Raw genomic sequence first — 12,732 nt, forward strand, 5'->3', positions numbered from 1 at the left:
TTATTTATTAACTTGATCTTTTTGATCCAAATATACTGAAGTGAAACTCTGTATTTAATGCCCTAAAATACAGCAGCAGCTCAAGGTTATACTGTATTTTTTTTTAAAGTATGTTAAAGGTACTTGACCCAGGAAAACGTAAGCATTTAAAAACAGAAAGATTCACTGTTCTTCAGCTATTTCAGTGTCTCCCAACAGCAAGTCACTGAAACAAAAAGGCAACTAGCAGTTCTCCAAAAAGTTTTACTTCCAACAGGAGAATGCATATTTGCTAGAGAAAAAAACAATACAACAATAATGTTACAAGAGGCACCGATCCTGGCTTTATTCACTTAAAGATACATCCAACATTTGTTATAGCTCACTTGAAATCCAAAATGCTTTTAAGAAACCAACCATAAAACCTTATTTTTGCCTTACAGTGCTGTCAAGTTTTCAAATAGCAAGTAAGTGACTTCCCAGCAAGACTGTGTTTGTATTAACATACATACAAAGATTAAAACTTGGTAGAAACCCTTCAGTTTCTGATATTTGATGAATTGCATTCAGAATGACCACCGTTTTCTCTGGGGAGGCTACTCTGCTTACCTGCATGGATGGGCACCCTGGGTCCTGAGCTACACCTGACCCTGTGCCATTCTGGCGATTCAATGAGAACTGTCCCCCCTCACCGTACTCCAGAGGGATTTCACTCCCCCTTTGCATCTTTGTACTTGGCAGCTGTAACAAAATTTCTACAGCACTAGAAAAACTAGTTAGGACAGCACTATGCATGTCCCCTAGAGATACTGACTGCTAGCAGAGAGAAGTGCACGTTATGATCAAGAAGCGTAATGTGTTAATTTGAAACTCAAACTACTTGGCAGGATCTTCTGTAAATTCAAGATCTATATAAGACACTGTGTTGCAGCCATCATATAATGACATTACACATATCCTTTTTTTTTCTCTCTCTCCTCTTTTTTGCTGCATTTAGTCAGATACTTTTTAAAGTGGTGAAGAGTGCAGGACTTTTAGAAATACAAAATTTCTCTATTAGAAATTGCAAAATTTAGTATTATGACACTATGAAAGCTTACAGTACAGTTTATCAATCCTATGTTAAAACTCAGCATCCATATGGTGTCTGAACTATCTCAAAGCTACATTCTGCCTAATTAAGCAGTATCAACATGATCTGATGTCACTTTCTGTGCAGAATGCATTCCCACATTAACGTGGCTATAAAAGCATGAGCAGTTCTCATGTTGGTATATTATCCCCCTGACCTTGTGACTGGTTTCTCTGTTTAATGACAGCCTAACTAAAAATAAGCTTGTTATGTAAAAGCAAAACAACGTTTTTCTTAAGTTTTATTCTGGGTCTTGGACAGAGTTCAGTGACATGATCTGCAGAATAACACACCAACCACTCCTATCAGCTGTTTAAAAAAGAGGAAACTGAAGGAAAAAGCCAAATCGAAGACACTCACTGTTATAGTATCTTTAATTTATCTCATGTTTTACAGAAGTCTGAATGGATTAAAAAGCACCTCCTTTCCCATCACGTTCCTTACAGTTGGTAAAATGTATTCAATGAGCAAATGTATGTGAACAGCTTGAGGATCTGCATCTTGCAAGGATTTCACAGACCAATCAAAAGCCAAATTTCTTGTCGTTTTTACAATCTTGTTTTAATACAATGGTAAATCCACTCCGATTGCAAACCTGTCCAGTCATATCTCCCCAGAACACTTTGCAAAATCCAGTGTTGATTAGCAAACTAGTTAGCTTTGGCACGGAGCTGTGCTCTCTTGCCTGTGACAGCCTGGAAACCAGTTTTGATGCTGGCGACAGAGCAGCGAGAGTGGCAGGTCTCACACTGCAAGAAATATAATCTGGTGTCCTTCTGTAGGATTGTGTCTGGTGACCGACACGTATGACAGGTGACATACTCCTCTGCAGAAAAGAAATTAAGTTGCACTTAAAAGATAATGCATTATCAACTGACAAGACACCACTTCTTCAGCCGTAACAGTTGTCTTGAAAGGCTTTTCAAATGCATCTAACAACTTAGAAGTGGCTTACCATGAAAACCACAGAGGTTGAGGCACCCTAAAAATTCCCCCTAGTTCCCAGGTTTCATCATGCACTGACACTGGTGTTTTAAAAAACAGTAACCACCAGTTAAGACTTCCCACTGTGTTCCATAACTTCCACTGCTGAAACAGCACTCACAGATGTCAGCAGCTCTCGTACAGACACAGCACTACAGCAGTGGGTTTTGTTACACATAATCTGCAAATCCTTTGGCCAGCAGCACACACTCTGTATTTGTTAATTAATGTGTACAACAGACTTTAAAATTTACAATTACTGTTATTTTCCATAGTCCTCATCAAAGCCAAGAAATGAAAGTCAGATGAAAAAGCAGCGATTCTCAAATGCTCTTACTGTTTTCCTTGGTATGTTTTAGTGCCTGGCCAGACTACGACCTCTGTGCTTATTTATAAACATGGTAGAACCACCTGTACTTCATTACTCCATTATAAAGCTGCAGCAAAGTTGTAGCTTCTTAGCACAGAATCTCCATAGCATGCACACACATGTGGCCATACACAGGCACTGATCATCAAAAGAGGCTTGAGAGAAATCTGTAGCAGAAAAGGGAGTTATACTTACTGATATATCTTCTCAAGACATTTTCTATCTGTTTTTGCTGGAATCTTCCTTTGATTACAAGTTGGTTGTTACCATCTATTGAGCCACTAATTTAAAAGAAAAATTAGTTCAGTATTTGATTTGCAGAAGATGCCAAGCATTAAAACAAGTCAGGAACATGAAGCGAGATAATGATGCAGCATTCTTCTAGATAAGAGTAAGCCAGAATTACTTTGTGGAAAACAGTGCAAAATTTGGGTAGTTTTGCCCAAGCATAACCCTCACTGCAGTAAAAGAAACTCCACCAGAAGTCAGCCTGATAGTTACACTACCCAACCAGAAGAACTTTACAGAATTGAGAATTAACACCTGCTTATCTCACAGAAGTGACCAAGACAACTCCCTAGTAAGGTGTAGTATGACTAATAAGATCCTCTTCTAGCCATTCTGATGTATTGAGTGTTTTTTCACATCATGGTTTCTAAGTTTTTGTTTAAGTTGTCTGGAGCTGAAGAGACTCCAAAGCCCAATCAAATGGGCATTTGTTATATACACATTGCAATTAAGACTCCTTGATTCTGTGTCTACATATAACAACATTGTAGTCTCTAACAGAGAAATGAAGAGACAAAGTACACTATCATAGCATGAGATCTTTGATAAGAGACATATAAATCAACACTGGTTTTATGCTAAGACAGGTGGATTTACCTGCAGCATTAGCCAGAATAACTAGCTACAGGCCCACGAGACTCGCCATGAGGCAGCCAGGCATTCCCTCTTCCCTAGCTGTCTATCATCTGTCTCAAGCTGACATGAGCCACAGCACCATCCTCACCAACTGTGACAAACAGCTCTGCTGTCAGAGCATCTTTAAGAAAGGTCCCAAATCGGGAATCCAAACCCTTATCCAAACTGCTCCCTGGGACTTATAGTTTGCCTCTGTTCCTCTTCCCTAAGATGGTATCTCTTCAATCACTCAGCACAGCATCTAAGTGCAGGGAAGAAAAGCCTGATGTTCAAGCACGTATATACAGACCTAAACCCAAGAATTTTATTTTTGATCAGATGTCAACTATGCTGCCATTGCCTCCTACATGCATAAGCACATAGATAGCCCAGGAGCCTTACCTTGTACCCAATTCTGCCAACAAAAATGCCAGAAGATGTTTTGGCTGACGATGTAATCTAAAAATAGAGTAAGGATATGTTTAACCTCCCCCTTCAGAGAAATTTGATCGTTATGCAGGACTGGCAGGCTAACACGATCCTAAATTACTAAGTTTAAAAGGGGGCAGTGCCAGAGGGTCTGCACCAAAGAGCATGGGCAGACAATGACTGAGGACACAAGAACACTGAGAAGTCCACAAAAACACCCCACCACCTCCCCCAAACCAAACTCACAATTACAGTAACTACTGAAAATAAGTTTTGTATTTGAGATTTTCCATTCTTATTCTCCCATCCCCTGCCATTCCCTGCAAAAAGTGTTACTAGCTACCATTAAAAATTCACTTTAGTATACTACCCAGATCCTCAGTATGATTTCATCAGGACTGGTTTCTGGCACACTTAAACAGATCACATACACGTTCCCAGAAGTGCTCACAAAGAATAGAACTACCCTCACAAGAAATAATTAAGACATAGAAAGCACTGAAGAAAGTCATGGAAAAAAAATTACTGAATTCCGTACCATTTACCAAGAGAATAGCATTTGTAGCCAGCTCAAATTAGAAAGCACTTTCCCCATGCTCCCACCCCAAGACTTGCAAATAAGTATCACCGGTGACCCAACTACAGAGTTTATAGAAGCCAGCGAACTCACAAAATCAACAGGTTTAGTTTCAGTCCACGCAACAACCCTACCATTTTCATAATTTAAGCATAAAATAAGAAGTTATCTCAATAAATCATCTCCATAAATATCTTCTAACAGAGAGATGTAGAGGAAATGAGCAGTATGACTGAAATAGCTTTCAGCTTGTTTCTGGTTTGCCATAGTCCTTCACCAGGAAACATGCATCCAACACAACAGCCAACAGCACAGAAAAATGCATTCATCTGCTATTCCTGGGAAGTCTTAAGAGGAAACTTACAATTTGCAGATATCTGTAAAGTTGACAAAAGATGTTTTCTTGGTCCCTACTCTTACAACCTGTGGAGGCTTCATGACAAATTTTCGTTTTTCTCCAGCTACCATATCTGGATTTTTTTCCCGCATGATGTTAAATACTCTATTGAGCAACTGCGAAAAAAAGGGATTCACATCTACATGAATATCTTGCATTTCTCAAACGAAGTACATCACTTCTAAAAAGCCTGAAACAGCGTTCACAATGAATATTAGACTGTCTTTGCCCATTAGCATTCCCCTGTATGCTTCTGATCATACACTTAAGTGTTCTGATAAATGCAAAATAAAAAAAAGCTATTTCCTCAAGGGTTTACTTCATAATCTACAATACCTCAGTCTACCTGCAGAGGTGCTTTAACTATCACTAATGTTACCCTATATGAAAGTCAACTGTGATAAAAGATGTGCTTTCTGTTATTTTTCTGTTTACAAGCTTCTGACTACAAGTCCCTTAAGTTAGAAATAAGAACACAGGAGCATAAGGCCCTCCTCTACTGATGCACATCAATGTGGAAAATATTTTTTAAAAAGTCTTTTGAACATTACCTCGTCATACGTGTAGTCCCTTTCTGAGCCTGCCCATGCAGGTCCTGACTGAAGGCTAAAAGAAATTCCATCATCTTTTTTGCTATCTTCATCCTCAAAAGCTGTGAAGAAATTTGTTTGGGATTCATTAAGAAAAAAACATTCTTTAACCTCATGCTGACACCATTTCTAGAAAGTATCTCAAAGAAGATTCCACTAACATGCAAACACAAGTCTTCCCTGTCTGCCTACAAGGGACACCAGCACTTATGGCAAATTTATACAGTGCTTTTACAGGACATTTTTCTGATAAACAATGCAGCGGTAAAGGTAACAAAAGGAATTTTGAAACAAAAAAGGCACTTGAACAAAACTTATTCACCTACAACATGGACTACCTTTCACTTTCAATGTCTCATTGAGCTAAGTTATCCTTTTACCTTCATCTTTCTCCATTATCTCATCTTCATCTGGAAACTTCACGTTCTTCTTTTTCTTCTTTTTATTGCCCAGCATGATATCAAGGTCATCTTCAGGTTCTACTGCCTCTGGCACATCTCCTTCAATTTTCAAGTCCTGCAAAGAAATAAGACCACAGTTTATAGTATTAAACACAAATCTCCATGGTACAGCATTAGAAATGGTAATAGTAGTACACTATACTAGATGAATACTAGTAATAGCCAACACAATCCTGAAATGTAACAGATAAAAATGGAACTAAAGTATGTTGAAGACAGCACTGCACTACACCATGAAGTAGGGCTCAATTTTTATATGTGAAGCATATACAATGATGTACATGCATCTAATAGTGCAGTCTTGTATTAAAACTTACTTTATACTATTTTATTTGAAACAGTTGATTTTGTATTAGGTAATTAATTCAGGCAAAAATCTTCTGGTCTAACTTCTGGCTGGTCAAGAACAAGGTCACGCTATACTCACCTAAAGGCATCAGCCATTTTAGGGCATAAGGGAACAAAACACCCTACATGCCAGACAATAAGGTAAGGCAAAGCTGTTCTATCTGCAGCCAGTCCAATTTTTTTATCAAAGTTCTGCACATGTAGAGCAAGCTTTTTGCCTGTCTAGGGCAGATCAGAGGGACATCTTCTTTCCCAAAAGGCAGAATCTAAAGAAGAGGTTTACATGTAACATTTCTCCGTCCTCTTGCTCTCTGGGCTTGCCAGTTACAGACATGTGATACAAAACCATGACTTGGAATAAAACTTGAGAAGCATAAAAATATCTTGTACACCTTCTGGAACACAGAACAGTAGCCAATCATTTCTAAAGAAAACATCAGAGTAAAAACAGATTTCTTAGCAGATATATACCCTTTATTTGAAGGGCTGGCCTTTAGAGGACTATTCTATGCATGGCTTCTAACATCCATTTACTTCTCTCGCCCCAAAAGACAATTAACCTTGATGCTAGTCAACCCCCACTACAGATTGCAGAACTACTTGTCCTTGTGCCAATCATCAGAATTTTTTCTGTTCTGGGCAAAGCGCCCTGCAGAAGCAACATGTTCAGCAGAACCTACTATATATGAAAGACACAGTGAAACATAAGTTTCATTATTAACTGCACTAAGACACAATGACAGACTCAAAACAACTCCTGTACTGCCCATCCCCAGAAAATCAAAGGAAAAAAAGTTTTCAGTTATAGACAAGATGGCCCAGTTATGCAAACCTTTACACCTTCTTCTGCTTCATCTATATCAAATATCTTTTTTGTTTTTTTCTTCTTTTTCTTTTGATTGAAGAAGTTTAAATCATCCAGGTCATCTGTTGCATCTAAAAACAAAGGATTGCCAAAAGAAGTGCAATAACTGTAGAAACAGTTTAGACATTAAGGTTTCTAATTTACATCCAATTCTTCAAAACATTACAGTAAGACATAAGCAATTACCTATAGCCCCTACAGATATCCTTCAGGTTTTAAAGAAATCATTCCCCTCTACCCCCAAGTACCTCAGTACTCTTTTACAGTTTCTGCATCTTCTAACTGCATTTACTTAAGTGCTTAATCTCTCTTTCTGCTGTACAAGTGAAACAAACCACTTCTGTCATTATAGTAGAGATGCTTGAAAAAAAATGAAAAGAAAACTGTAGGAGGAAGGCATAGTTTCTTTAGTCTACTGCAGGAGCCAATTATATCAACAAACTGGATTTAAGTTCACAGCATTCCCTGAATCAGGTCACCTTGAAATGACATTGGCCTCAATTTAAAAAGTAAGGTTATATACACAATCACAAGCTTATTTCCTGAAGGATTCCAAAGAACACTCTAGTTATCACATTCACAGTTGTCCAAAAACTAGAAACCCTTTTAACCATATTTCTGTTAGCACACTCTTGCTTAATTGTTCAAATGAAAACCAGCCATAATTGTGTAATTATTGTAATAACTGAATGTCAAAGACACAGAACTTTTTGCTAACTATTTTAGGGATTCTCTTTTCATTGTCTAACACGAAAGACTCCGAGTCAGGAACATGGAATTTACGTAAGCCACTGGTAGCTTGCTGGATGTCTGTGAACATGATTTCAAGCAGGAGGGAAATAAGCCCTCCAAACAGGCAGCAGACTATTTACTCACAAGCCTCTACACAAACCTGGGCCCCAGCATTACACACTGTGATGCCACATTCTTGAAATAGGCCTTATAGGCTGAAAATACTGAAGGACTACCTTTGAGAGTTCATCTGTGTGGATTCACTTTACCTTTCTTCCTGCTGTCTTCTTCGTCTGCTTCAACATCTTTGTCTTCTGTTGGCTCTGGTTCAACTTCTTTTGTTTCTGATTGCTGAGTCTCTTCTGCTTGTGTATCCCCTCCTTCTTCATCCAGCATAAAGGGCTTCTTCTTTTTCTTCTTCTTCTTGCTCATAGTGGGATCGAAAATCATCTGTAAAAGTCAAGAATTCCTTAGCAGCATAATAATCACCTATCATTTAGCATTCATAACACCTTTAAGTTTCTCTCAACATTCCTTCAGTTACACAAACTGTTCCTTGGCTTCAGTCTCAACTAGGGATTTTTCTAGGTCTGTGACAACATAATACAGTGATTACCTAGGCTTCTTTAAAAAACAGATCTTGCCCCAAGGCATAACTGAGGTGACCAATTACAAGAGAAGAGATTAGAACACTGCTTGACAGTTTAGAGCTTCTGCTACTTTTCCTACGATAGTCCAAGTCTCCTGCCATCTACGTATTAGTTCAGCTGAAATATATTAAAGCCATGCATCTTTGACAGCCTAGCTACCAGCTACTTCTCCATTTTATTATCATTATGGATTCAAATTTGAAGACTATGCAAATCACTCACTGAACCACTCAGCATCAGAAAAAAATTTAAGCACACCTATACACAGAGCCTGATGACATGTCAGTTACACTTCGTACTTCCATGTGAGATACCTTAATCTCCAGATTTATTAAAAGGTGAGATTTACTAACAACTCTATTGACAAGAATGCTCTGGACTAGGGAGAAACCTAGAAGGGGCTGGTGATACAGCAAGACTCTCAACACTGAGGTAGCAAAGGTCTCATCCTTTTCCCCCCACAGGTGGGAGACAACCTCAGAGACCAAGTGTTTCAAAGCTGTTACTGAATTCTATTGCCAGTGAATAAGCTGAATTCACCTAGTCTGTGAAGAAGGCACTAACCCCAGGAATCACTTTTAACCTATTAATTACCTACAGATGTGAGATATTTAACACATGACCTCTTCAGTTTTCCAACACAGGAATGCTTCTTACTTTTTTCACTTAAGATGCAAGTTGGACATCACAGCTTTTGGTCAGTTTTGTTACATACATCTGGCCATAGTTTCACACTGTATTTAATACATCAAACAATTTTAGAGACTTAATGAGACTCTTTCTCCAGTTTTTCCTATCTAGTAATTGAAGAATGTTCTCACAAATAGTTAAAGTTCCACATCATGAATACCCTCACTCACTGCTTCATCAAAGGAGCAGTTCTCCCAACTTCTTGTTTTGTTAAACCCTGCAAGTTTGGCAGTTGCCCTTCCCCCTGAAGCAATCTTTTCCTCACGCTTCTCATTCTCCTACACATAATATTCTTGTGATAGTCTTCCAACTTTCTGGAACTTACATGTTTCATAAAGGCTCTATTGAAAGGCAATAAGCCGCACATACGGGTGTCTGAAGCACAGCACCACACAAGTGTCCACATACATGGGACGCTGAAGCTTGAGGTTTTCAAACTGCTGAAGGGTGTCTTTAGTTGTACACACTGTGCTGGAACGATTTTCAGAAAAGCTCTTTCAGAGGGCTTCCCTCTAATGCTTAGACACACGTATGAATCATGCTCTTGTAATGCACAGTAATCAAAGAATGTGCACAACCGGTTACGCTGTCTGCTGGCTTCCTCTCGTAACCTCCAGTCTGATGAAACAGAAGGAAAGCTGCCTGCATCGGCAAAAGTCCACAGCTTTGGGAACAAGCACATGAACATCATTTTCAAGATCATGAGTCATTTCAATGAAGAAGCTTTGCAAGACTCTGAAGAGTTTTCCATCTTCTCACATTATTAAGCAAACAAGACTATGCTTAGATCAAGTGTAGTAATCTCCAAGAAGGAACCAGGCCACCTGCCCCAAATCACTCTTTGTGAAGAAAAAGACATCTTTCATCCTGAACCACCATAAAGCACATCTTGTGTCTACAAGAGACAGAATGTGTCTTCAGTGGTATCACACTGAACTGACACACAAGGACAACTGGACACAGGAGATGGTTCAAGGCCAGCTACTTAGTTTTAACACTGAAAAAACAAAGCACTGCTCCATCCAGTCGGGTCAAGCCAAACTTCTGCAAACCTAAGACTTAGTCATAACATGCTAACTGCTTTCAGGAAACTAATATCAGAGTTCCACAACCTGAGGAGGAGATCTATGCCTGAAATATTTTGTTCATCAAGGGCTTCAACAAAAACTAAGCAGGAGTCTTAGGTCACACATGTTTTAACAAATCATGATATAAACCTGATAACCAGGCTGTTCTGTGTTTTTCCTTTCTGAGCTAGACCTTTCATAAATTTCTTCATTCCTTTTCTCTGTTCAGTGTATTTGATTAGTCGAAGCATTATGACACCATTTAAGCACTGAAAAAGTACAAAGTTGCAGGCCCTCTACTGAAATCCCCAGCCCAAATACACCAAACCCAACACTTTTCCTGTGTAGAAATGGTTATAAATTTCCATTCTATTTCTGCTCTCAGAGCCAAATTCCCATACGGGGTTTTCTCCTCTGTAGACCACACAGTTCTTTCTCACATCCAGCTCCATCTACCTACTCCTTATTTCAAAGGCCTACACAGTCAAAATCCCAACTTACAGAAAAATGAGCAAGTGAAAGAACAGAGGGGAGGAAAAAAATTAAAAAAAAAAAGACTCAAAGCCTCAAAGCCTCATAATCCAAATGCAACTCTCAAGACAGAAGCCAACATTACTCTAAACTGCTGTGACAGTGGCAAACGCTGGGGATTCTAAGAGAGGTCACAAATAAATTCCATTTCATTAGTCTGAATAAACACAGGCATGTCTACAAAGCAGACAGCAACTCAGCACTGATAAAGTTATAGTTCAGGTATCCTTACACTACACTGAGCTGGTGTCTACAATGGAGTGCAAAATTATCAAGACCAATTTGCACATAAGCACTCTATCTGCTCAAAACAAAGCATTCTCCAACATAATTTACTGGTGTTTCATAAAACTACAGGGCTGGAAGAACTTTCAGATACCGAGTAAGATTATATATATCTATATATATCAGGATTTTTAACAGAGCAAATTGATGTTAACAGACTGCTTCCCCCTGCCAATAGGGCCTGTGTCGCCTCTGCTGTGCCACACTTCTGGGCAGCATGTACATGTTTCTACCAGGGAGTTTCATTTTGTATACAGCTCTGAAAATTTTAAGCCACAGTCCAACGTGCCAAAACAAAGTTTTGTAACATCTATACTGGTTTAAGGTGCAAATAAGGTCTTCATGTGTCTTCATCCTCCTCAACTTCATAGGATCATTGACTTTAAAAAGTTTCACCAACTTAACATCAAGAGCAAACTATCTGACTCCTAACAACCAGACACAGAGAAGTTCTGGAAGGCACATGTGGTCACTCGCTCTCACACGTACACCAGCCAGAAGATCTAACAGCAACAGTTCAACTGTGGTATCTGCCACCATTTTTATTCTCTGTCAAATCTGCTACACAGAGCAATCGAGAGATGTAACTTTACTACACCAGACATTCCTGATATCACCTCAGTGTCTGAACAAATGCATTACGCAAGAAAAATAATTTTAGTGACACTTCAACTGCATACAAATCGGAAAACTCCAGATGAACTGCTCTGTGATCACCTGAGACAGAAAGCACCAGATACAAGAGAGAGAGGTAAATGAACTGACTAAAGGCTCCGTATCGCTAGCGGAGCACGGAACACGCTGGAGAAGGGGTGGCGGGGGGGGGGGAATCGGCCTTCCTCCCCGGCCCCGCCTCTGCCGGCGGCGGGCGGCGGCGGAACACGGGGAGCTCCAGGCGAGCTTCAGGCCTTCCTCCCACGATACACGGGGCCAGACCGCAGCCGCGGGCCAGGCGGGACTCCACAGCGCGCAGAGGCCGGGAAGGCTCCCGGGGAAGGCGCCAGCCCCGCACTCGGCCCGGCCCCCGCCCACCGCACCGTGAGGCGGCCGCAGCCTCCCCTCACACTGCTCAGGGACGGCGGCGAGCGGGGCAGCGGCCGGCGGAGCCGCGGGACCCCCGCACCGCCGCCCGCCGCAGCAGCCGAGGCGCCGGCTCTGCCCCAGGGTGGAGGCCGCGCGCGCTGCCCGGCGCAGGCCTCAGGCCCGGGCTCCCACATGGCGGCGGCGCCGGCCGCGGCGCAGGCCTCGAGCCCAGCTCCCCCAGGGCGGCGGCCGCCGGGTCTCACCTCGTCGCCCGACATGGCTGCGGCGCGGGAGGCGGACGGAGCGGCGAGCCCTCAGGGACCAGAGCTCTCCGGGACAGGACGCGACCCGCCGTTGCCGACGCCCGCCGCGCTCGCCTCTTGCATCAGCACTCCCCTCCCCCGCGCCGCCGCGCGCCTCCGCGCCTGCGCAACACCCCCGCGCCTGCGCGCCCCGCCGCGGCGCCTGCCGGGAGTTGTCGTTCCCGGGGCCGCGCCTGCGCCGATGGTCACGGCCCGGCCCGGCCCCCCCAGGCCTCGCCCCGCCCGCAGCCCCGAGCTGACCCGGGCGGCGCCGTGCGGGCTCGTTCCGCTGCGGAAGGACCTGCGGAGGAGTCGGGCAGCAGCCGCCGCGGGACGGGGGGGGGGCCGGACGGCGGCAGAACCCCCCCAGCTCAGGGCTGTGCCTGAAGGTGTCCTTGGTGGTCACAGGGCGCCTCT

At 42.0% G+C, this 12,732-nt stretch overlaps 1 protein-coding gene across 1 annotated transcript; it reads right to left on the minus strand.

Moving 5' to 3' along the window:
- Positions 1–1,467: 1,467 nt before the first annotated feature.
- Positions 1,468–12,446, minus strand: EIF2S2 (eukaryotic translation initiation factor 2 subunit beta). The gene is made up of 9 exons (XM_074888021.1): positions 12,277–12,446; positions 8,037–8,217; positions 7,003–7,106; positions 5,742–5,877; positions 5,323–5,423; positions 4,739–4,887; positions 3,771–3,827; positions 2,661–2,746; positions 1,468–1,937 (listed from the first exon to the last, which is right to left on the minus strand). The coding sequence occupies exons 1-9, from the start codon at positions 12,289–12,291 to the stop codon at positions 1,762–1,764; spliced, it is 1,005 nt and encodes a 334-aa protein (XP_074744122.1). The 5' UTR covers positions 12,292–12,446; the 3' UTR covers positions 1,468–1,761.
- Between the last annotated feature and the right edge of the window lie 286 nt (positions 12,447–12,732).

Source organism: Strix uralensis, chromosome 18 (genome assembly GCF_047716275.1).
Source record: "Strix uralensis isolate ZFMK-TIS-50842 chromosome 18, bStrUra1, whole genome shotgun sequence".
NCBI classification, from domain to species: Eukaryota; Metazoa; Chordata; class Aves; order Strigiformes; family Strigidae; genus Strix; species Strix uralensis.

Coding starts and splice junctions, on each gene's coding strand:
- EIF2S2 (XM_074888021.1), bottom strand. Junction 7,107..8,036: donor AGAAGACAGCAGGAAGAAAG/GTAAAGTGAATC, acceptor CTTTGTTTTTAG/ATGCAACAGATGACCTGGAT. Junction 3,828..4,738: donor TTTACAGATATCTGCAAATT/GTAAGTTTCCTC, acceptor CTCTATTTTTAG/ATTACATCGTCAGCCAAAAC.